General features: G+C 39.6%; 1 protein-coding gene across 3 annotated transcripts; it reads right to left on the bottom strand.

The window, feature by feature from the left end:
• Positions 1-207: 207 nt before the first annotated feature.
• LOC125228443 (chromatin-remodeling ATPase INO80) lies at positions 208-26,561 on the bottom strand. 3 transcript variants are annotated; one of them, XM_048133021.1, is made up of 30 exons: positions 26,420-26,561; positions 25,978-26,226; positions 25,443-25,648; positions 24,669-24,860; positions 23,578-23,666; positions 23,076-23,271; positions 22,596-22,733; positions 22,286-22,482; positions 21,668-21,872; positions 21,129-21,308; positions 20,574-20,829; positions 20,330-20,476; positions 20,051-20,191; positions 19,709-19,830; positions 19,160-19,440; positions 18,772-19,028; positions 18,383-18,489; positions 18,117-18,272; positions 7,418-7,577; positions 6,030-6,157; positions 5,472-5,561; positions 5,231-5,308; positions 4,844-5,002; positions 4,625-4,727; positions 4,475-4,545; positions 3,928-4,039; positions 3,420-3,572; positions 2,658-2,681; positions 2,464-2,498; positions 208-685 (listed from the first exon to the last, which is right to left on the bottom strand). In XM_048133021.1, the coding sequence occupies exons 2-29, from the start codon at positions 26,213-26,215 to the stop codon at positions 2,476-2,478; spliced, it is 4,209 nt and encodes a 1,402-aa protein (XP_047988978.1). In that variant the 5' UTR covers positions 26,216-26,226; positions 26,420-26,561; the 3' UTR covers positions 208-685; positions 2,464-2,475. The 3 variants fall into 3 exon arrangements, with proteins under 3 accessions (XP_047988978.1, XP_047988967.1, XP_047988971.1); XM_048133010.1 differs by having other exon boundaries at positions 2,464-2,497; positions 2,648-2,681; XM_048133014.1 differs by lacking the exons at positions 2,464-2,498; positions 2,658-2,681.
• Positions 26,562-26,894: the final 333 nt, after the last annotated feature.

Below are 26,894 nucleotides of genomic sequence, written 5' to 3' on the forward strand. Positions count from 1 at the left end.
TGATTAACATTATCATTAAGTATCATTACAGTGCACTACATCATCATTTCCCATTTTCTTCTATAATACATACAGCACAAGCACAACACAACCGACGAGACTTGTATCTCCGAATTTTGACTACCACAGACAGTTAAAAGTTTGGAATACGTAACTAAATGTTGAAGGGTATTTGAGGTATTTCTCATGAAAGCAATAACACAAGGGTTAGGTTTCACATATTTTATTACAAAACATCCACTTCCTTCTTCTATAATACAACGGCATCACGCCAAATGCGACTACAAACTATTTAAATTAAATTTCAAACCACAACAATTTAATACACATAAATAAGATGATTGTCCATATTTCATTAAATAATATTTAAATCAATCATGTTCTTTTTAAATAAAATTGATTGTTATCTATGTAAAATTAAAGTAAAACATGTTTTTAAAACAACAATAACTGAGAACAAATAAAAGCGTTTTGTACAAAGTCTATTAGACCGTGTCATTCACTATGACGTGTCTCACGAGTCTCTTGGGTTGTATTGTCATGCCATAAAAGGTGAGATTTGTCCAAATTCGTCGGGAATGACGCGAATATGTTTAAATTTAAGGGGTTTAGGATTTAGTTCATTAACTTAATTAAATTGCACTAGGTGGGGCTCTGCGTCGAACACATTGGGGGTCTATGGCATCTGCAACAATAAAAGTGGCTATTAAAACTGGCATGTTTCATGTTCCACTAACCCACCTTACTGATTATCATACTGTACACGGTAATTAGTCACATACCGATGATATATTCATACAGATGTGAAAAAAAAGGTTCGAAATGAGTGACGATAATTTTAAAAACAACCGAAGGCTGTGTTTTATTTCAATACGCGAATTTGCGAATTATCTATTCGCGTTTATTGTACTATCGAACCAATTGAATTATGACCCACTAATTCTGCCAATAAGCTCATTTTGCCAAAACGTCTAAATGTAAGTAGATCGTAATTCTCTTACTAGGTCAGCAATTCCCGTTAAGTTTGTACATTTGGATCACGTCTCCGATTTGGATAAAAATTGGTAGGCTGATAGAGTCCATGATGCTGAGCAAGACCCACTAGGTTTCCCAAAATGACCTAGGTCGATTGTATGAAACTTTCCTTTTTTGTTACCGAAAATGTATAGCAATCTAGGTAGGGTTTCCTTTGTGACGCACTTGTTATCATTTTATTAAACACTGACATGTGTGTATTGTGCCTGAGCTGTAACTTCACATTTTTGACACATTTGTTTTGAAGTATGTTGCGATGTGGCTAAGACGTATCGTTTGCCAAATCTAGCGATTATTTACGAATTGGTTCATTCGATTAGACCCTATTGTATAAGGAGGCGCTTAAACAAATATACGATTTCTATCAACTTACTGAAATGTCATTTGAATCGAAATGACAGACTCTGCCACAGCACTAGTTTAAAAATAAAAATTAATGATAAATGACATAATAAGTAAATCCTGCGTGATAAATTAATATCGTAAAATACTCACTAACGAAGATCCGCAAAATGTAACATGTGTTAGATTATGTTTAAAGTAAGCGATATATTGTTTTTAAGTACTTGATTTTTTTAAATATTATTACAGGATTTTATTTAAAATTTCATTAGGTCGCGCCAGTTTACGTTTTGTGGACGCTGTCATGTGTCAAAAATGTGAACTTACAGCTCTGGGACAATAGTTTTCCGGTAATATTTAAAACGTCCTTTTAATCTGTGCATTATGATAAACATTAAGATTAAACTGACAAACAACGTCAAACTAGTAGCGGAAAAAATAATCGTCCAAGTAACCGGCCAGTATTAATACCCCTAAATACTGAAAAAAGGTAAACAACCTCTAGCAATGCGATATACACAATGTTGTATTACGAGTACAATAGAATGGGCACGTAAAAAATAATTAATAATACTAATTTAAATAAAAATATTACCCCCATCAAGATATAGCTCAATCGATTCTACTCTCGATTCTGAACAAACTGTTTTCAGGTTTTTAGTGTTAAGTGAAACACGGTGTATAGCGATAGACCTCACAAGTTTGAAAGTTTCAACCGAATTATCTGCCAAGTGGGTCATGTTTCAGTTGGTTAATCGATAGTACAACCATACCCTACAATACAACACAACGGTTCGACATATACAAAGTGCCCACGAGGAAACGGACTATTGGACATCTTGTGTATACGAGTACCACCATATCGTCGCTACTTTGAAAAAATCTCGCATCTCACACTGCTCCTCAAAGTTAAAACGCAGTAATTCTTTAAGTATTCTATACATACTTATACTACATTTTTCTTTTCATTGACAAAAAGATGATACATGTTTTATTCAAGGTAGTGATGATATATACATATTTTGAACGCATTTTTTTGGAATCGATTCACCTTCCAGAATAATAGAATGAAGAAAGCAGTCAAACCTTTGTATAGTGCTAGGAGTGGTAGGGCGGCGGCGGCGGCGCGAGCGGCACGAGCAGCGGCTCGGGCGCGCGGCGCGGGCGGCGGGGCGGGCCGCGCGGCGTGCTCCCGCGCAGCCGCGGCCGCCCCGGCCCGCGCCGCGCGCGCACCGCCGCCGCCGCCGCCCCCGCCGCCGCCACGCTCGGCTCCAGCGGCGCTTCCGACTCCAACATTGCGGCACCTGTCATCGACAACTCATTTGTAACGATCGACTATAGCGTGTTCTTAAACCTTTCAAAATACATTCTCGAAGTCGAACGATTGTTTAGAAACTTGTGACATTTTATTAGTAGGTAGCTAAAAAATCCATACTAATATTATAAATGGGAAAGTGTGTGTCTGTTTGTTTGTCCGTCTTTCACGGCAAAACGGAGTGACGAATTGACGTGATTTTTTTAGTGGAGACAGTTGAGGGGATGGAGAGTGACATAGGCTACTTTTTATCTCTTTCTAACGCGAGCGAAGCCGCGGGCAAAAGCTAGTGCTATATAAATATTAGACATTTGCTTTACAAGGGAGAAGTTTTTGTTTAACCGCACATGCCAATATTTATACCCGAGCATTCGAGGGGTTCCAATATTGAACCGCAAGCAAGTGGAAGTGGAATCTTGAGCGTTGTGAGCTTGTGAGGGTTTTGCCATCGAGTGAAACACAAAATTTTTCACCACATGAATAAAATACTAAATTTTAAACATCAAACTAGATCAAATCCATCAATTTGTTAAATGTTTATTATTCAAAATCATCATGTATTGGTAAAAAAAATCTAACATCCAGGTTAAGACATCAAGTTACAATTTCTATGAAATTACTTTGCACTCTTGTGGATAAAATGCAATTTTGCTATCCGTTTTCGAATAATCAAGAGAGCATTTACCAATTGGTGTGGCGGAAAAGAATACATTAACATATATTTTACCAGCGACAGCGTCCGCCGAAGTGCCCGGGGTGTCAACGGGGAGGGGTCGGTCTCGGCGCGACGCGTGTCGCGCGCCGCGCGGTCGACCCCGCCGCGCACCGCGCGTCGAACGCGTCGCCGACCACGAAGACGCTCGACCCACGGGAGAGAATGCTATACATAAAAAATACTGGTTATACTAAATACATTAACGTAAACCCTTAAGATATAATACAAAAAACATAAGGCACTTTGCCAGACAATATAAAATGAACTGGAAAAATACAGCACAATTAATTAGGTTTCTTTTGTGAAGGTTTTGCTACAAAGCGAAACGAACAAAAATATCCATCCTATCAGCTACGTAAGAGCGCCCTGAGTAGCTGAAGCCAGCGATGAATGCGTTAAGAACAACTGTCCACCATATCTAAGAGCACAGTTAAGTGTAGTGCTCATTTGGATAACTGATATCGCTTGAATTCCTCACAAGCCAGTGTTATTCGAATGTTACTATTATTGATGTACTCACGCGTGTGTGGCGGGGTGAGATGCGCGTCACGCGGTTCATCGTCCACGAGAAGCGGGCTGCCGGGCTCCGAGCACGAATCACGACCACGCTTCACCTCAACAGGCGCTGGTTGCTGCAACACATTATTAACAGTAAATAGACGCGTTCACACAGAGCGAGCAGCGTTGCGAGGTAATTCCCTCACGCGGCAAATGGCCAATGTAGACGTGCCTCGATCAAGGCGCCGGTTACCCTCGGAAAAGCGTGGCTCGTCTACAGTACATACAAAACTACGGGCCAGTTGCATCAACCACATTTGACAGACACATCATCGTCACGCAGCAGACGTCTATGGAACTTCCCATACAATAAAATTTAACGAACGCTTTAACGATGACAGATGGTTTGATGAAACCTGGCAGGCAAGTATGCCGTCCCTATCGCACTATTTGTAAGTGCGATAGGGACGGCTAAATGTTTTTATCATTTATCGCGCGACCATACTTGCATGCCTGGTGATGGTTTTATTTCAACAAACAGTCGATCAAATATGAAACACTTTACTTACAGATGGCAGCGCCGCCGATTTTCTTTTCCTTTCTCTTTCCTCTTGTTTCTTTTCTTCGGATTTTTGACGATCTAAACAAAAGAACAAATTAGAAACGTTATAATATCTCATTAAATAATTTAAAAACGTAATTCAATCAAGACAACTCACATTTCAGTTCTATTTCTTCATCGTCCAGCAATAACGAGACGACCTCCTTTGGTTTCAGAGTGTCGGGCTTAAAGTTACCGCCGCTTATTACCATCCTTTGAATCTATACAGAGGAAAATAAACAAAATATTTCATTAGATTATCACTTCAAGCAAAGTAAAACTATATAATTGTCCACATATGTCATGTCTCTGATTAGTAGTGTAGTTGTATACCAACCTCGCTCTTTTCCCTGGCCCTCTGCATAATTCTCTCTTCTATGGTGCCCTTACAGATGAGCCGGTAGACAGTCACTTGTTTGGTCTGGCCAAGTCGATGGGCGCGATCCATGGCCTGCTGGTCCACCGTTGGGTTCCAGTCAGAATCGTAGAATATCACCTGTCGATGATATTATTTATTAGTCGCGTATTGTTCAAGCATCGTCGAAAACAGAGAATATTACACCAATTTAACCTTTCAAGAACTAATAGACCATCGAATAACCTTCAAATTAAAATATTTACTTAAATTTTAATTTAAAGGTTCGTATAAATAATCTTACTTGAAATAGGCAAAGGATGACGATAAAAGTTACAACTAATTGCAGTTAGATAATAATTTACTTACAGTATCTGCAGCAGTGAGGTTGATACCCAGGCCGCCGGCTCTCGTGGACAGGAGGAACACAAAAATGTCGGTTCGCGCCTGAAAATTATATTGAATTTAATATATATATAATTTATAATTGTACTAGTTCCGATGTCATTATGATAAAAAACGGAACCCTTATAATTTCGTTACGGCCTTCCGCGTGTCTGTTTCCCACTAGTTTACTGGAAAAGTATAAGGAAATATTGTGGATGAGTACCTGGAAGTCGGCCACCATGTCACGACGAGCCGAGATCTTGCTGGAGCCATCTAACCGCATGTATTTGTGTTTTCTGTGCCACATGTATTCCTGCCAAATAACAATTTTTAAACGTATTTTACAATATAACTGCGTATTTCTTCTACGTCACATCAGAACATCAAGATGGTCAAGACATGTGTGCGTTCGTGTAAGTATTGTAAAGTTTGTAATGTATGGATTCTGATAGAAGAATGGTTATGGGTGGTTACTTGCACCAACGAAAATGGAGGGTTAACCCACCATTTTATATGGAATTTGACAGATGACAGCTCACTAACCCTGAGAAGTGATTGGTGCAAGTGGGCCTTAGTATACTATCTCAGTATACAGCCTGGCAAAGTAGAAATAATAGTGGCGCCACCGTCTATATAAACCCGCTTTGCATGATGTAGCAACTATTATGACACTTCTGTAAGTATGAAGTGTTGCAATGATTAAAAAAAAAACATTTCTACTCTTTTTTGCTAAGCTGTACAAATGGAATATAAATGAAAACAAATTGAAAACTATACACACCTCTAAGAGATCAATCATCTTTGTCATCTGACTGTATATGAGAACACGGTGTCCCCTTTCCTTGAGCCTCTTGAGCAGCGAGTCCAGTACTGTGAGCTTACCAGCGTCGCTCACTAACTGGTTTTTATCTAAAAATAATTCCAAACTTTTAAATGTATAACTATATCATAGAAGCATACGCAAAACAATAAATTTTGAAACTTATCACGAATTTGCAAAATAGTAAAAGCCCAAAAATATTCCAGACATTCAAGTGCTTTTGCGTGTCTACTTTCGTAAAATAAGTAAATGGGCATAAGAGTTCTTGACGATAAAGAACAGAGTGACAGATCACTGTCACTTATATCAATTCAGCTAGAAGTGAAGTGTAACTTCACTGGAACTTGAAGCAGCTGGACGGCGGCCAAGACACGAGCCAGGAGCCAGAGCGTCCGAGCCTCTGTACCTTACGAGTAGACGGTACGCGAACAGTTGAAACTGGTACACACATACTTGCCTAGATCCCAGAATCATGGGCTTGTCCAAGCGGTATGAAGTATGTTATACCTGGCACTTGAAGCGGCGCCCAGCCGGACGGCGGACGAGCGGCCGAACCCTCACCGGTCTCCGCGTGCGCGTGCCGCGTCAGGTGGTACGCGAACTGCCGCGACGATGCGAACGGCTGAAGCTGATTCATAGACAGTTGCCTTGATTCTTAAGCCTATGGACTTGGCGGAACGGTTTGAAGTATGGTGACTATGTTGTACCTGGCACTTGAAGCGGCGCCCAGCCGGACGGCGGACGAGCGGCGGCCACAAGTTGAGCGAGAGCGTCTGAGCCCGCACCTGTCTCCGCGTGCGCGTGCCGCGTCAGGTAGTACGCGAACTGTCGCGACGATGCGAACTGTTGAAGCTAGTTTATACACAGTTGCCTTCATCCTAAGACCATGGGCTTGATGAAACAGTATGAAGTATGTTGTACCTGGCACTTGAAGCGGCGCCCAGCCGGACGGCGGACGAGCGGCGGCCACAAGTTGAGTGAGAGCGTCCGAGCCCGCACCGGTCTCCGCGTGCGCGTGCCGCGTCAGGTGGTACGCGAACTGCCGCGACGATGCGAACGGTTGAAGCTAGTTTATACACAGTTGCCTTGATCCTAAGACCATGGGCTTGATGAAACAGTATAAAGTATGTTATACCTGGCACTTGAAGCGGCGCCCAGCCGAACGGCGGACGAGCGGCGGCCACAAGTTGAGCGAGAGCGTCCGAGCCCGCACCGGTCACCGCGTGCGCGTGCCGCGTCAGGTGGTACGCGAACTGCCGCGACGATGCGAACGGTTGAAGCTAGTTTATACACAGTTGCCTTGACCCTAAGACCATGGTCTTGATGAAACAGTATAAAGTATGTTGTACCTGGCACTTGAAGCGGCGCCCAGCCGGAGGGCGGACGAGCGGCGGCCACAAGTTGAGCGAGAGCGTCCGAACCCGCACCGGTCTCCGCGTGCGCGTGCCGCGTCAGGTGGTACGCGAACTGCCGCGACGACGCGAACGGTTGTAGCGGGCACACGCAAACCTGTGCACAAGAATTGTATAAGTTCTGTAGGTCTGTTAAGCCGCAAAACTAAGTTGTATATTTCTGATACGTGTAGTGTTGGGGACATTACCGGGTTGATGATGAAAACTATTACTTGTACCATCACTTTACTTTATTCGCTTATAACAAACATATTAACAACCAATTTACAATAAATAATTCAAGACTTCTTCACTACAACTCGTCTGTACTCGAACTGGGCACCGTCACTGTATGTCCGCCATTTTTATAACAATCCAACATGGCGGAAACCAGTGACTAGTATGAGTCAATTGATATTCTTTAATACTTTCATCATAAATAACAGTAAGATAAATCAAAACATAAGGCATTAATAAATAATTACTCTTACAGCTCGGCCATCCTGTTCGAGGCGAGACCCTTCGCCAAAGCTTAATGTGAAATAATTCAAAAGAAAGACAATACCAGTTTATACAACAAAAAAAAAGTGTAGTATAATATGCATTTGAAATAATTCTTAAACAATAGAAATACAAAACATATAACACTTCATACCGATACCTTTACCACATAATTACGATATGCTGTAAGACTGATATTAGCAAAATATTATTTATTTATGGAAGAGTAATTCTCAATTATAATAAAACTAACTTATGTATACTAAAAATGGATTTTTAAATATTTCTATAAACCTTATCAAGTGTAAAGAAAGAGCATTAATCAGACATAGGCCTGTGAAAAATAAATATATGAATAAGATTTACTTCGATACAATTAAATTATTGAGATCCAATTAAATTCATTACATTTAATTAAATTCATTACATCCAATTGAATTCATTACATCCAATTAAATTATGATGATTAAATTAATTAGAAGGCATTCACAAGTTATAAACATATTTCAGTAAACAATGCAACACTTCACTGCACACTTCACTCGCGAAACATAAGCAAAAAGAACATATTTACACGATTTTATGATATCACCACCTCATCACATGATTAAACGGAATTCCCGTGCCGCTACGGGGCAATAGCATCATGGGCCACCCAAGCTCTGTCAGCCTGCTGCCGCAGCTGCTCATCACGGACGCCGGATATTGCGCCGCCAGACGCAAGCTCGCATACCATGCCAGCATTTAAGGACTCAGTCGACGATCGAAACAGAGGTATCTTTACCCTGACCCTCTCTCCTGGGCACTCCTGGGTCGGAAGTGAATCTACACCCCGACCCTCTCACCTGGGCACTCCTGGGTGGTAAATGAATACCAGACCCTGGCCCTTCCACCTGGACGCTCCTGGGTCCTTGGTCTGAAACTTGCAACACTTTCTTTAGAAACATAAAATTTCGACTGTCTTCGAAATTATGGTAAAATTATTATGGTTCGGTAATCAATTTAATAAGTCACAATGTATTGATAGTCGTTATGATTAAATAAATTATTGTCGTCACTTATTAATATATCGCTATACTGAGTAATTACATTTAAGATTTTTCTGATTTATGCAGTATGCACATCTGCAGAATCTTTAAATACTCAAATAACCCGTCATTAATGAAATATCGTACCTAATTATTTATTTACCATTTGTAACGTATTATACATATTATATTAAACAACTATTTAAGCACCATCGCAAATACACGACTATGGTGCACGATGTAAGTTTTTTTTTTTTTTTATTCTGTTATCATTGTTACTTTTTTTAGGTTCTAGTTAAGATTGATGCAATAGTATGTCGAAATAGAAAACTTCTTTATATATTGGGGATATAATTAATGTAAGTTAATTCCAAGTTATTTTATTTAGGTTATAGGCCCATATAAGTGGAATTAAATTGATCTGTATTTCTGATTGTAGTAAAAATAAGGTTTTGTCAAAGAACTTTTGAGATTCATTTTTGGTTAATATGATTGTCACATGTTTCTATTGCTATTCGAATTGCTATTTATTATAGCGACAGCCATTAGATATTATATACACAAGCAATGTGGCTGCAATGACATAGATAAGGTATATGAATAATCATTATTCGTACTGCTTACAAGCTGTGGGGTTTTCATATAATTATCAAGAGGTCTATCCACATATACATCAAGTATATTAAAAAAATGGCTTATTGATAATGCCTTCTATGACATCAATGAATTCCTTGAAATGTAATATTTAGCGCGATAATGTATTTAAATTATATAGAACACATTTATAAATTTTATAATTTAATTCTTAGAGTAGTAGTAGTAGTAGTAGTAGTAATACACTTTATTGTACAAAGATAAGAACACACACAGTAAAGAAAAAAAAGAACACACACATCATTTGTACAAAGGCGAACTTATCCCATTAAGGGATAATAAGAATTACTTAGTTATAATGAATGTTTATGTTTCTGACGTGTAATGTATATGTGCAATATGAATAAATATGAATATGAATATGAATATAACTTTATTTTCCATGAAAGGCTATTGCGAATTTATACAATGAATATTATGTTGGGTTTCTACATTTTAGTTTTATTCCTGATATCTATGAAATGGGTTTATACATTGAACCTTTTATATTATTCTTAACGAATGTAAGTATATCGCAGAATATTTGTCTTACAAAGAGTCATAACAGATACTTGGATAGGTCTCTTCATAACCGATACGAGGTATATGTACTTGACTTTTAGTATGTACCAAATATATCACCAACAAATTATGCTAAGTAATAAGTATAAGTTGCGTATGTTATTCAAATTTATTGTTACTTCTGATTCGAGCATAATAATTTAAAACATAATGTTCTTTGTTACTTTATTTTTGAGAATGAGCACCCAAGGTTATATTACACATAAAGAACTAGATACGGGTAGCCAAAAGAGAAAAATGTAATTACTGTACTACTTAACCAATCAAAAAGTCGCCATAATTGTAATGTTTGACATTGTCGATCATAATATAAATTATTAAAGATTGAGGTGTACTTTTATATTAATGAAATAAATAAATCAAAACTTATCTAATGCAGCGATATTCGCGGTATAATGTGAATAAAACTAATTAATAACCGCTTTATGAAACATCATCGCAATGTAGTTTGAGCGATTTAAGCTTTCTGAAGAAAAACCAAGAACTGCATATATATTATAAGCCATGAGACCAGAATTTATGCATGCATTATAGCGATGTACTTGTGTTCAATTAATATTATATATAGTTACCCTTTATTTTTTTAATTAAATATTACATTATATCGCCTTGAATAATATCGAATTTACGAAGATCTTTTTTTCATTGGAAGTCGACAAAATGATCCATCATATCATTAAGGTAATCATTTTTATATAATACGGGCAAGCGAGATTACGTGTCCGTCTAACAATAGAATGAGAATGAGATTCTCATTCTCATTCTCATTCTAACAATAGGTTGGTTTTCCGTGTTACTAAAATCACATAACGCATATACTCTCATAATGTCATTGATAAAACAATTTTTTTTTAAGATGCTTTTGTAGGTATTTATGAACATAGTAAAATTTTTAACTCAAATAATAAAAGCACTCATGAACATGGCATTGCGCCTCAAATTATCTGTAATTGACTAACATTTTATTTAAGCTTTCCCAACTACATATCCCGATTGTTAACGTAAGGCGTGTAATGAAATATTAGAATATTATTTTTGGTTGATTATTTTGAATCGATTGCTTATATCAGTATGAATTCTACTACTTATATTTATTGTTTAATGTATTATTTATTAAGATTAAAATTAAACGTTAGCACGTTCACCAACGTGTATTAAAATTAAAAGCTTCGCACGTACATCTACGCGCTTCAAAAGTCGCACGTTCATCCACGCGCTTAAAATACTCGCACGTCCATCCACGCGCTTAAAAGACTCGCACGTTCATCCACGTGCTTTACACTAACACGTCCGTCCACGTACATCAAACATTGATTCCATAAGATACATGTTACATTGTGCCATAGGTATCCTCCTTGTTGATATCTACCAATAAGTACCATATTAGCCTTAATTGTATACCTTGTACTACGATCAAAATATTTTATTATTCATGCGTTACTACTTATTACATGATTATGAGTTATGACCAAATCTACATATTATACCTTGTACTGTGATCAAAATAGTCAAACGTACAAAAAGTGTACTGTAACTATGGACGAATTTTATTATTCACGCGTTATTACTTATTACATGATCATGACCAACTCTACATATTAACCGTTCTTTTACATGATTATGACCAACTTACATATTGACCGTTCTTTTACATGATTATGACCAACTCGACATATTGACCGTTCTGTTACATGAGTATTACCAACTCTACATATTGACCGACATGATTAATACACCTATTAATATAACTCTTGATAACTGACTCTACATCTGACTCTACATCTGACTCTACATCTGACTCTACATCTGACTCTACATCTGACTCTACATCTGACTCTACATCTGACTCTACATCTGACTCTACATCTGACTCTACATCTGACTCTACATCTGACTCTACATCTGACTCTACATCTGACTCTACATCTGACTCTACATCTGACTCTACATCTGACTCTACATCTGACTCTACATCTGACTCTACATCTGACTCTACATCTGACTCTACATCTGACTACAATTGTGAAGTGATGTCATCTTATTTGCCTGAATTATCACCATTGCAATATATAAATCATCATTGCAATTAATATTGAATTAGTGTTATTTCAGAAACAAACAATGATATCATTGATTAAATTCACAGCATTATACATTAGTTGTCGATTTCCCATCGAATACATACCCATGATCATCATGGTAATATACGAAGAATGATTTGATATACATTGATCAGATACTTGCGCCATCACTGGCCATTGTAGAATAGTAAACTAGTTTTTTAAAGGTGCGCGGGGCCCGAGGGCCCCGCGGTCTTTCTTGTTGCTTTTGTTTTTTTGCTTTGCTTGTTTGTTTTTTTGCTTTGCTTATTTGTTTTATTGCTTTGCTTGTTTGCTTTAGCCTTTGCATGCCTGGGAGCACTCTCTGCCCGCAGCTCGGCCTACGGCCTCGCGTGATTGGGAGCCTGTCAGACACGCTCCGGGCCTTCGGCCCTACGCGTAGTTACTGTGGGGGTTGTAGGGGTTGGGTCGTGTTTAAACTCAAACTTCCAGGACCGCCGGCGAGTCGATCAGGGACGCTCCGGGCCTTCGGCCCTACGCGGAGCTCGGCCTTCGGCCGTCGCTGGGTTTCGAAGCTCCGCGTCGGGCCTTCGGCCCGCCGCTACGCTTATTATGACACTTTTAATTATTGTTCTGCTTGGGAGCACAGTCTGTACGCAGCTCGGCCTACGGCCTTCGCGTGCTTGGGAGCACTCTGCCCGCAGCTCGGCCTGCGGCCTTCGCGTGCTTGGGAGCCTCTCAGACACGCTCCGGGCCTTCGGCCCTCCGCGTAGTTACTATGGGGGTTGTGGGGAAGTTGGAGCTTAAACACGACCCAATAGTAAAAGTGTCTTGAGAAGCTCACGACGGGCCTACGGCCTGCGGCCTCCGGCCCATCGTTTCGCTTCTCTAAGACACTTTTACTATTGGGTCGTGTTTAAGCTCCAACTTCCCGGACCGCCGGCGAGCCGATCAGGGACGCTCCGGGCCTTCGGCCCTACGCGGAGCTCGGCCTTCGGCCTTCGCTGGGTTTCGAAGCTCCGCGTCGGGCCTTCGGCCCGCCACTACGCTTATTATGACTCTTTTAATTATTGTTCTGCTTGGGAGCACAGTCTGTACGCAGCTCGGCCTGCGGCCTTCGCGTGCTTGGGAGCACTCTGCCCGCAGCTCGGCCTGCGGCCTTCGCGTGCTTGGGAGTCTCTCAGACACGCTCCGGGCCTTCGGCCCTCCGCGTGGTTACTGGGGGTTGTAGGGAAGTTGGCGTCCCTCCCAGGGACGCTCCGGGCCTTCGGCCCTACGCGGAGCTCGGCCTTCGGCCTTCGCTTGGTTTCGAAGCTCCGCGTCGGGCCTCCGGCCCGCCGCGTCGCTTTTTAGACACTTTCATTATTGTTCTGCTTGGGAGCATTCTCTGCCCGCAGCTTGGCCTGCGGCCTTCGCGTGCTTGATGGGAGCCTCTCAGACACGCTCCGGGCCTTCAGCCCTCCGCATAGTTACTGTGGGGGTTGTAGGGAAGTTGGCGCCCCTCTCAGGGACGCTCCGGGCCTTCGGCCCTACGCGGAGCTCGGCCTTCGGCCTTCGCTTGGTTTCGAAGCTCCGCGTCGGGCCTCCGCGGCACTTTACTTAGATAGATAGATAGATAGATAGATAAATTCTTTATTCAACCACAAACTTACATGCTTTGCAACACAAAACAAAATAAAGAAAGAAAGACGAAATACTAAAAAGACTTAACATAACATTATACAATAATTAGGACACTTATTAATTTAACTGAAGTATTGGTCGTGGAATGTCAGTTGTGGTATAGAATAGGCGCTGACTCAGCATACATGCTACGGAAGCCGCAGCGCTGAACTTCCGTCAGAACCTTATAAACTTAATACTAAGGGAACGACCTAGTGCAGCGCAAGTCTTAGTAAGTACTTATATTTTTAGACAATTTTACTTATATTTTTTTCCTTGGGAGCACTGTCTGTACGCAGCTCGGACCTCGGACCGGAGCAATGACCGTTGGGCTGTGGAACGCTCCCTCAGGCTGGTAGGGAAATTTGACTTTGTCCCCTCTCGCCGCCGTTTTTGACTTTTCCAAAAATTTTTTTTTCTCATTTCTATTTTTGGCCCCCGCTCTTACCACGTGCCAAATTTGAACGCGCTCGGACCGAAAAAAAAAAAAAAATTCAAAGTCGGCCATTTTGAAATTTTGTAAATGCCATTCGATGGACCTCAGATAACTGTACAACATTAGTTTAAGCACTATTAACCTTTTTCCTACCGTTACGGAGCTATGGGGATTTAAAAAAAAAACCTCCATACAACCTGGTAGGGAAATTTGACTTTGTCCCCTCTCGCCACCGTTTTTGACTTTTCCAAATTTTTTTTTTCTCATTTCTATTTTTGGCCCCCGTTCTTACCACGTGCCAAATTTGAACGCGCTCGGACCGAAAATAAAAAAAAAAATTTCAAAGTCGGCCATTTTGAAATTTTGTAAATGCCATTCGATGGACCTCAGATAACTGTACAACATTAGTTCAAGCACTATTAACCTTTTCCCTACCGTTACGGAGCTATGGGGATTTAAAAAAAGGACCTCCATACAAATTTCAATTGGCCTTCAAAGGGCGCCATTTTGAATTTTTCAAAATTTTCTTTTTGTATACTAATCTTGGGGTGGCTGTCTACCCGTGTGCAAAATTTCAGCGCGCTCGGACCATTTTGAAATTTTTCAAAAAAAAAGTCGGCCATTTTGATTTTTTTTTAATGCCATTCGATGGACCTCGGGTGACTGTATAACATTTGTTTGAGCACTTTTCACTTCTTTGTACCGTTACGGAGCTATGGTAATTAAAAGAAAAACCTCCATTCAAATTTCAATTGGCCCTCAAAAGCCGCCATTTTGAATTTTTCAAAATTTTCTTTTTGAATATAAATCTTGGGGCGACCTTCCACCCGTGTGCCAAATCTCAGCGCGCTAGGACCATTTTGAAATTTTTCAAAAAAAAAAGTCGGCCATTTTGAATTTTTTTTAATGCAACTTTTTTCTACTCGGATACTTGTATGACATTTGGTCGAGCACCCCCCGGCTATCTCTTACGGTTTAAAAGTTGCCATACAAAATAAAAGTGGCCAGTTTTCCCACATTTGTAGCATTTTTCATTTTTTTTTTATTTTATTCGAATCAAGGCCACTTGGAGATTCTATGACCAAAATTTGAGCTCTCTACTACAAACTTGAAAAATCGTCCAAAAAAAAAGTCGGCCATTTTGAAAAAAAAATGGCGGCGTCAAAAACTGCCCAGGGTCCTCTATGACATTTGGTCGAACACTCCCCGGCTAACTCCAGCCGTTTGGCCAGGCCGTCCAACATTTTTTTACCCGGAACCGGTAGACCGACGGTCTGATCTATCCGGGGTCGCAGGACCAAACTCTATACGACCACACCAAACACTGCCACCTGCAAAAACCCCCTCTGCCTATTTTTTGAAAAATGTCAGTCGGGTTGTAGCTTTATATTATATAGAAATAAATGTAACCTTTTGCCTGCCGTCAACAAGCAAGAGGAGACCAAGCACTTCAATTTTCATGGAATTAAACTTTGTAAAATCTACAACACAGTTAAAATATTTGAGATTTATACTAATGATGATTGATCATATAAGGAAAAACATTTTTGTTTTATAACAAGTTACTACTCGTATATCCGAAAATGATTTCACGAACAACCAGAGGTGACCAAACTTTTTTAAAAGAAATGATAACGATCATATTATTAGATTGTTGTTATAGATTGACAACTGCTGTAACGATACCACTGCTATAACGATAAACATGTTTTTTAAAACGACTTGACGTACAACATATGCTTCACAGATGAAGATTTAGAACTTAGTTTGATTGGAAATAAACGTTATATGGTAACATTCAATCATGTTCTTGCCAATCAGATTAAACATAGCAAAACTTTAATTTTCTAGTTACGGTTAAGCTTAAGACTTCCTTTTTACAATAAGAAGTCACATTATTAAAACAGATGGATATACAATCCGGCATTTTAATACAATAAAGTTAATTTCATTAAATTTTAAATTCAGTGACAGAATTGAATGACAGTGACACAACTTCGATTTAATGATTAATGGAATGGATTCGATTCACACAAAGTATTTAAAAACTTAGTCCAGGATTTGGGCACGGTCCGGCATTATGCCACGTGTCAGAAGGAAATGACTTTTGTATACATTAAAAATACTATGATCAATATCGTACTTAACGCATCAAATATCAAGTAACCCTGTATTATAATTTTCAATTTGAACTAAAATCAACATGTCATATGTATACATATTTTTTTTACCAATATTGTGTCCCGTGACTCAAGAAATTGCAATATTAGAATATTTTATGATTACATATTTTTACACAGCTTATATAATTAAATATTTATTTTAAATTGTATTCCAGATCTGTATAATCTGATAAGTTCGAATATGTATCATAATTAAGTAACAAGTATTTGACCCATGATTATTTTCTTACTGGTATAATAAATGTCACCACTTTTCAAAAACCGAGATGTGAATTTGAAGCAAAATTTTGTTAGCCGTTTTTAACAACTCGAGGCATTGCTAATACAAAGGAAAAATCGTTTAATCAAGAGTTTATTCCTATTGACAAAGTGCCAGTTTACTCATAACTCCACGATTTTTTAAAGACATACTGTCACAAATTGACCGGTGCAGCATATCGTAGCGCTTAATGTGTAAAATAATATGCAATTTTCTGAACAAGTTGTGTTCCATTTTGGATTCATAAAAATAAGAAATCGTTATAACTTTTAATCATACATAGTACTGAGGGTAAGTAAATGTAATGATGACACCTTCTTTTTTTTTTAAACAATAATGTTAAGAAATAATGAGAAGTGATTGGCTACTGCACGTTTTATCAATAATTATACTTTTGTTTTATGCGTATTATTGATCTATTGATATAATTTACCACAATTATTTTATTCCATCAGATTTTGCAATATAGTCATGACGGTAGATTATCAAACCAGTTCTACAACGCCAAAGAAAGAAAAATAAATGTCTCACTTACCATAACAATTTCAGTGCACGTTTCGTAAAGTAAGATAATGGTACTTCCACAAAAAAAAACAAAGGAAAGAAAACCTTACGTTCGTGTGGCGTGGCAAAAATCTTTACCGATTCTTGTTTCGTCCCACTTCTGACCTGTTGGGGACATTACCGGGTTGATGATGAAAACTATTACTTGTACCATCACTTTACTTTATTCGCTTATAACAAACATATTAACAACCAATTTACAATAAATAATTCAAGACTTCTTCACTACAACTCGTCTGTACTCGAACTGGGCACCGTCACTGTATGTCCGCCATTTTTATAACAATCCAACATGGCGGAAACCAGTGACTAGTATGAGTCAATTGATATTCTTTAATACTTTCATCATAAATAACAGTAAGATAAATCAAAACATAAGGCATTAATAAATAATTACTCTTACAGCTGGTACATTGTTATTCCCAGACAGGCAAGCACGGTCGCGTGATAAACGATATAACGCCTGGCCGTCCTTTCCGCACTATTTGTAAGTGCGATAGGGACGCACCAATGTGATAAATTTTATCCAACTAGTGTGCTACGACCACAAGATTCAATAGTGCGCTTCTGTGTTTTTAAAGTGGCACTAATGCTGCCACTAACCTCTTGCATCTAGACGTTGGAGTTGGCAAATTAGTTCTCTAATTAAATCCCCGAAAACTCCTGGAGTAGGTACACATCGTACAGAATAGTGGATTTAGTATTGTTTTACGGTAAGGAAAAATCTGATACAATTTGTAGGAATTTACCTTAGGTTGAGCATTACATAAGAAAGCTGGTAAGCTCGTTGGCACATCTTGGTACACTTTAGGCGGTCTCTCCACGTGGGCGAATTCCGAGACTTCTGCGCTTGGCACCGACATCACGCCGCCTTCTTCCGTCTTTATCTCACGTAACATATCCGACTGAGAAAAAAAAACACGATTATATCAAACTCATTTTGTCTAAGACTTTCGTCGGATAGACTGTGATGACATAGCAAAGTTACATATGAAGCTATGAGTTAAACGATTACCTGTTCATCTCGACTTTTGAGATTCCTTATCCTCATGTTTCTGTGTTCTATAGTTTCTGCCATGTAGTGAATACTGTGTTCCGTATGTGTGTAAAATGGACCACCGCCTATAAAAAGATTTTTAAATTTTACTTTCGTTGTATTTACGGGCGTCGTGACATCTAGTACCGAGTAGCGGTACTTGACTTTACGCTTGACGCTAAATGTCGACAGCAAAATTAAGCAGTATTTTGGCTACAATTATGTCGCGGGGATTAGCCGTATACCTAATTACCTATGTACGGTCAGCCAAGAAAGTGGTTTACCACTTTTCGACTCTATGTTAAACACATAAGGACGCAAAGTGGCAAACCACTTTTTTGGGTGACTGTACTAGTCTATAGTTTTACCTTCCGTCCACAGCGGGTCAGTAAACAGCAAGTCCCTCCACATCAAACTGTCCGTTTTCCTCTGTCTCAACACATCGCCATCAGGACACAGCGACAGCCTATCCTTACTGCTGACATCGTCATAGTAGTGAGGCTCTAGGTCTTCCGTCTCTTCGGCAACCTCATCTTTTACTTCGGAGTTCGTGTGCTGTTGCCACCAGAAATGCCGATGCCGAAGCTTTTCGTATTTTTCTAAACATTGTTTGATATGCTCCATGCTAAAATGAAAAGAAGCCTTTCATTTCAAGTTATAAAGGCCAAAATAAAGCATCAAATAAGCATACACGACAAAATTGAGCTCCAGTTCCATATTTTCAAAGGATAACTCGCCAATGTTATGAATACTCACGCATAAAACCATCCACACAGCGTCACTTTATACAACTCCATCGGCGAGAGGTCAATAAACCTCATAAAGTTGAACATCCCATTCTCTTCGCTCAGACTCCTGTGGACATACTCAGGCGTCAATATATTCAGCTTATTGTACAGCAGGTGTCGTTTGGACGGTATGCTTCGAAGCAGTATGGCTTCTTCCGCGACTAGCTTGGGTAAGTGGTAGTCGTCGACTTGCATGGCGAAGGGAGAGCGGACGTCGCGCCGTTCGAAGAGCTCGGGGTGGTTACATACCTAGAACCAAAAGGGAGTTATAGTTTATGCTACCATGAAAGGAAATACCTAAACTAAATCTTCTTAGAAGGTAATAATTTACAAATTGTACTACTTAGAAACAGTACATTTGGAAAATTATGTGAAACCATTAACTGCCAAAAAGACAACAGGCGTACTCGCTTGCAATGTAATATCATCTTTAGTACATTCCCGATTTTAATAGTGCGTAGGGTAGGTATGTATAATAGGGATAAAATTGGTATTGAAGAGATTTAAAGCACCTAACCTTTCTGAACTGCATGACCAAGTTCATGAGATTCGAAGTAAAGTTCTTGTCCACATTGTGGCCCGACTCCGCGCCAACAGTGAAATGCAGCAACTCTTCGATTTTGATCTTCTTTTTCAGTGCTAAAAATACGGTTTTCGTGTAAATAATGGAAATCAGCCGAAACATATGTTAGTTTGTTCCCTGCCCCGCGTGATCTACCCGAGGCGGAGACAAGTTAGATTGATTCTAATGAATGTACCTCTCACATGAGCCTGGAGGAGACACGTTTTTCGTCACTAAATCTCAAATCATCTTATACATTCAAATCCTCGCAATACCGAAAACGAATGTCAAACTAACCTATATACAGTAGTTTTTGTCTGATGGTCAGTGGACAGTGCACCATAATCTCAATCTTGTCTGAAAGCTCGTTCTCGACATCCTTCTTGATTCTCCGCAGCATAAAAGGCTTCAGGATCATATGAAGCCGAGACAAATGCTCTGAAACAACAATATAACTTTACAAAAATATAACTTTTCCAATTTTAATGAGCAGTTTTCCTTTTCCTCCTACAGCAATATGCGGATAATTTTTTGTATAATTTAGATGAAAATAGATTTAACAAATTATTTACTTACTTTCATCAATAGTGCTCTTATTTTCGGCGTGGCTTTCGATGTCTTTCGAGAACCATTCGTTGAACTCTTCGTGCGAGTCGAACAACGTGGGCATGATGAAATGCAAGAGCGCCCATAGCTCCGCCATACTGTTCTGGATTGGGGTTCCTGCAAGTTACAAAATACACTGAATAGAACATAGTTACATTTTGTTGCCGTAACCAGGTTTAATCCAGGTTGCAGGTTTAATAAATTTGATACTAACCTGACAGCAATAATCTGTTTCTACAGCTAAATCCAAGCAACAGCTTCCATCGCATACTAGCGGAGCTCTTTATAGCCTGAGCCTCGTCCAATATCATATACTGCCACGAGACTCTATTCAGGTACTTAAGGTCGCTGACAACTATCTGGTATGACGTCACGACCACGTGAAACGCGGCCTGGCGTGTGTGAAGGTCCTTGCGTTCCCAGAATTGCCGGAGGATTTTGCGTTCGTTGGGGCTGCCCCAATATGGTACCTGGAAGTTTACTGTCAATTTAACACTTCTATGATGAATAAATTTGATCCAAAGGTATTATGATTCTTTTTTAATTTAGGCGACAAATAGAAACAGTTTTTAGCAAGACAATTTTATACTTTTGAGAAAAGAAATGCTATCCTTGTAAATAAATAGTACCCAGTAATCCACGGACCGCTAGTAGGTAAGCAATTTACTTAAATTCGAATGGATCATTCATATATCTACTTGACTAATTGTTCTTCAATATAGCAACTCTTATAATTGAAGTGTTTATCGACTGGAGTAAATTAACTTACAACTTTAAAGTCAGGTACGAATCTCTGCAGCTCCTGTTGCCAGTTGTGCAGAGTCGAGGCTGGTGAGACCACAAGGAATGGACCCCACACGCCGAGCCGTTCCGCCACGTGGCAGAGGAACGCTATGCACTGCACGGTCTTGCCGAGACCCATCTCGTCGGCCAGGATGCCGCTGATACCCTGAACAAATAGAAAAAAATGTTTGCTACAACTACTTTTATAATAAAAATTGCTCAGGGCTCATTTAACAGAAATTATCAGCGAAATTGCTATTCCAATCTTTAAGGAGACTGGTAAATCTTTTAGTGATTTAGCAGTCATGCCATTACTTTGAACTAGCAGCATTTAAACTAAAAATCAACCCGCGAACCATCTAAATTGGGAAATGCGCCGGCGCCTGAGCGCGTCCGACCACCTTCATTCAACGAAGATATTCAATCTTATAAGCATACCATCCCACTCACCTAATTATAAATCAGTTCATCATAGCGCTGCAACGTATTACGTAACGTAACCTACAAAAACAAACTGGAACTAACCTGATCGTAAAGATTGGCAAGCCAGTTCATCCCCTTGAGCTGGTATCCTTTGAGCGTCCCTTGGAAGATGTCTGGCTGCGCGTGGTCCCCCCTCGCCTCGGGCGGGGGCGCGGGCGCGGCGGCCGCGTCGAACAGCCGCGTGCGCGCTCGCTCCGTGCGGAACGCTTCTCGCGCGTTGCGTGACGCGCGCGCTTTCATCGCTTCACTGCAATGGAAAAGATATCTTGTCTTAAACTATTTACTCAAGTAATAAGGGGCTTTCGATGGTAAAAAAGGTCTACCTTTATTCATCTCTCATGCTCACACCCTTCACCCTGTGATGATGATTTTGAGATTCCTGTTTTTACACAAATACCACACTATCCTATCTACTCCACCGTCTAGGCCCATAGGATCATTCCATTCTCGTTCCACACTGTCCCATTAAAGGAATAATTAAGAAACGCCGTATTTTATTCTATCATTTACCTGTCATAATTATCAATAGGTGTCAGTCTAGTTGCCTCTGTATCCCATCCACACTGTTCCCATCTTCTGCATCTTCTACAGAAGCGCTAAACTTCCTTTGCAAAAAGTAGACATACCAGCAGTAAGATACATCTTAATTCCATCATTTACCTGTCGTAACTATCGATAGCTGCAAGCCTAGGGTCTCTGTCTTCATCTAACTGCCTCAGTATCCTATCCGCGCCGTCACCGTCGTCCGCAGGAGCGCTCAGCTTCTTTTGCATGAAGTGGGCATATAACTCCGTCTGCGTTATGAGGAAGTTCAGCTTCCGACGTTGCCGCTTGGCCTCCATTAGTTCCACGTCCATCTGTCATAGTATAAAGAGTTTGTATTAAGACAAGAATTGAGACTTGTCGAGCATGTATTACACTTTTTATCTGTTTAAAATCTTTTAACTTTCTCTTTCTTTCTTTTTATTACCTTTCTCTGTTCTTCCGCTTCTCTCTCCATCCGCCGTCTCGTTTCTCTCTCGGCACGGTCGTATCGCCTCCAATACGCTTGCATTTCTCGACTAAGACGCTTGCACCTCCATACGGTTTCTTTCATGTTTTTCTGGGACTGCATAATAAACACAATGTATAAATATCCAGATCAACAATTTGACCCTATTGTCTAATTCTAAATTTAGAGACACAAGATTACCTTCAGTATTTATATCCTTATACATTATAGGATTAAATTTATTTAACAATAAGATAATTTATTTAATAATAAGTGTGGTACGCCCAGCCGAAACCAGGTCTATGGTCTATCAAGCGTTTGTTGCATACCAAACCAAGCAAATAATTGACTTGCTTGGACTCAAAATGAATGAAGAAAATGATGTTGTGTTGTTTAAATTTCACAATGAAATTGGGCAGTAATTTTCATTAATTGTTAGCAACATGTTTGATCACCAACCTGCATAGCAACATGTCTCCAATGCTTACAGCACAGAGTGGCTAGCCTCTTCCGTTGTAGCATGACCTCTCTGTGCGTCGCCGTTCTCGCCCTTTGTACTTTTCCTAGTTCCTTCTTGACTAGCAGCTGCCAGTGCCGGCGTCGGCGCGCGGTCAGCGCTTCTGGTGTTTTGAGGGTAGACAGCTTTTTGCGGCCTCTGAAATATTTGTTTTCATTTATACCTATAGCCTTTCTAATGCGTAATATAGTAATATATTCAAATCCATAAATATCAATATAATTTACGTATTAAAGCGTTTTGGTAATTTCAAAGAAGCACTGTAACATGCTTCTCAGGCATAGAGTTTGTATAGCAGTAAACTTCAGTGAGGCGTAATTTACAAGATAGCTTGGGATGAAATACCATAAACTTCATGATGAAGAAACAAGTAAGAAGTTGTATTAACCACATTTTAAAATAATTAGTATAATATAGGTAAATGAAAGTAAATAAATGACCAACCTTACTCCTGGTTTTTCTACAATTGTAAATTCGTCATCTTTTTCTTCCTTAATATTTCTTAGTTGATCTTCCCAGTCCACATCATCAGGCTGCAAAACAAAAGTAAATCAGTCTAAAATACCAATGCCTATAATCGGTTGAGGCTTGGACTTGTCATTCCTCACATTTAAAATTGTAACATCACTCCAAAGGCATTTGATTAGTATGGAATGATACAACTCATTGTACTGGCTGCAGCTAGATTATGAAACGCCTGACCATGTATGTGTGAAACATTACTTATCAAGTTATCAGTTAGTAAGTACAAGGATGATTTGAACTCTTTTCTTTCTTTTGGGTATTAAAACTACTGAAAGACTAGGACAATTTCCTGTATTTTGGAAATAATACAGTCCTGCTCCAAAATGTAGTAATTTTAAGAATAATTTTTAAATATTTACCCTCCTGATGATCAAGTTTCAAAATTTGCCAGTTAAAGTTGACTCTGTCAAATTGAAAAAAAAGTCAAAACTAGGGTTGCAAATAAACAGTTTTTTTTCTGACTTGAAAAAAAAAACATGAAAAAAAACAGTTTTTTTTCTGGAGTATGTTTTTTTCTAAAGTACGAAATTTGCAAAGTAGTTAAAACTTTTATACGGTTTTTTAGACTTAATGTTAACTATTAAACGAATTTAATCAAATAACTTTAATTTCTGGTCTTATAAAAGTAACATTTACGAAATCTGTAGTTGGTAGTTATCACTATTTACTGTTGGCAACACCACCGCCTCTCCACGCTACACGCAGCATCGGGAATTCCCCAATAAACGTTTGTATACTGAATGTTAATTGAATTAAAATGTACGTTATTGTTATTGAAACACGTTACAACTCACGAAAAACCGTTATTGTCGTATTATTTGTTCATCTGAAAAAAAAAACATATTTAGAAAAAAAACCATGGTGCTCGGTTTTTTTCATGTTTTTTTTTTCACAATTCTGAAAAGAAACATTTGGTTTTTTTTCTATTTACAACCCTAGTCAAAACTTAAATTGAACTAATGTACTATGTGTAGGACGCGGGTCGTCAGGAATTTACAGCCAAGACTAACCATATCACTAGCTTCACCCCGGCCCTCCCGGCCACGGCCACGCCTGCTCTTCTGCTTGGTGCCGCGCCCGCGCTCGCCCGGCCGCCCGCGGCGCCCTCGTGCCGCCGGCGGCGGCGGCCGGCTGATGCGCCGCTCGGGGTACCGGTCCACTGTCGATAGGAGCCCCGCGCCATAGTACATGTAGCGGGAGTTCTGGATAAAATGAGACATGTCTGAATAAAGTTTAAGCAAAAAGAGCAGCTGATATTTACAGTTTATCTAGTATGTACAACATCAACTAACATTGTAGTTAGATACGGGAATTACATCAAGTATCCCTATCTAAATATCAACTGTTAAAAACAAGGCATCAAAAACTTAACTGGGAAATAAAAGCCTAGCTCAATATTTAAATATGCATCATTCTTAGCTTTGCAGGATTACAATTGAGATTTATTATTATGCTCAGTTTTAGTTGACTTGGGCATAATTAACCCATTTGCTGACAGTACATTGAGAGCCGAACCACTGCCGCAGAAAAGACATACCTGTTGTATGTGTATATGTATTTTCAGTGACAGTACGTTGAAAGGCGGAACACTGTCAGTGAAAAGGTTAAATTTCAGGAATTGACTTGGCAAGCATAAAAGCTGTATTTTATTTGTCTGTGGTATTTTTCTTATCTGCGGATTGTTGTTTGTATTACTCTTAGGTAGGCATATTGTTACCTTAGTAACAATAAAGATTAAATAAAAAATATATAATTATATAATGTTTATAATAAGCTATATTTACCCCTTGATCCTTATAATAGTCCTTAGCATATTTGTTATGATACTGTCTCTCTTTAAGCAACCTCTTTATCCTCTGTTCTTTGCCCGCAGGTGTGTCCTCTCCACTACTGGTGTCAGACTCGGATGACAGCAAGACATTCCGGAGCCATTCCCTCTCTTCACCTACTGATGTGAGGTTGTATAGGCGCAGGCGGTCACTATGGCGTTCTGGAAGAAGTAGTGCACTATAAGTTATTTCGTTTTCGAAATGATATTAACAGTTAACCTGTCAAAACATCCTTACATCATGCAACATAATAGAATTTTTTGCTGGAAAATGACATGAGCTTCAAAATATAGGGCCTTGATAGGTAGAGGGTTACTTACATCTTGTATTCTGAGTAAAGTATACATAATGTGTAACTGTCACTGAGGTAAAATGTCATGCACTGTCTATGTAGTTTGAGTGTACTGCACTATAACGTTGAAAGTAATGATGTTGAAAATTCTGATTATTATAACAGGATTATTGCAATATAGTATTGATATGTACTAGCCTTGCTTCGTAGTGACAACACCATGTACGACCCTGTCCCCTTTGGACATCTCATTGCCCATGGATTTGCCATCGGAATCATCGTCACTGTCACTTCCGCCTTCGGAGTTGAGGATCTGTTCCACCTGGTTGACAAAAGGGCGGATCTCCAGGGCAGCCTCGAGCCTCTGTACGTGCACAGGCCTCGCGACTTCATGCCGCTTCAGCGACGGCTTACCCACAACGCAATTTTCAGTCATGCCTACCAAACCTGAAAAAGCAATTCAGTGAAACAATGATTTAAAGAGAACGTGAAGGTCACATGCTCGCTAAACCGCTGCGAAACGAAACAATAAAGCAACGACTAAATGATAAACGCGGATACACAACGACTCCCACACATGAATCGCGTTTATTTTGAATTTCAAGTAGACCCCGGTCACTTTGCGAGAAGTTGGACTTACACCTATTTTGGATACCTCCCAGATGACTTCACGTTGATTACTTAACATAAAATTCCATAGCATTCACAAAATGGCGAACGAGAATATTCGACAAATCGCTGTCAATGTCGCCGCCCGAGCGGCGCACATAACTACTCATTTCGTATTTGAGCTTGAAAAAACACAAGCCCGCCATAGTTGATGAGATTGACAACAAAACATCTTGACATTGTACTGGCCAATTGAAACTGGTCAGAGTTCATGATAGCCAATAAAAATGCAGATTCCGCTTCAGCTATCATTTTGTAAAAGAGAACACATTTTCCTCTGGCATAAGGAGATGAATACACATGCGGACCAATACCCCATCATGGAAGAAAGAAGGAATAGCTTAAGCCCCACATTCACGGTACGATTCATCGCTTCGATCGATCGGACAGATATCGTGAACGATCACACACGATGGTTCACTATTAAGCTAGGAACACACTACGCG

This window comes from Leguminivora glycinivorella, chromosome 1 (genome assembly GCF_023078275.1).
Source record: "Leguminivora glycinivorella isolate SPB_JAAS2020 chromosome 1, LegGlyc_1.1, whole genome shotgun sequence".
NCBI classification, from domain to species: domain Eukaryota; kingdom Metazoa; phylum Arthropoda; class Insecta; order Lepidoptera; family Tortricidae; genus Leguminivora; species Leguminivora glycinivorella.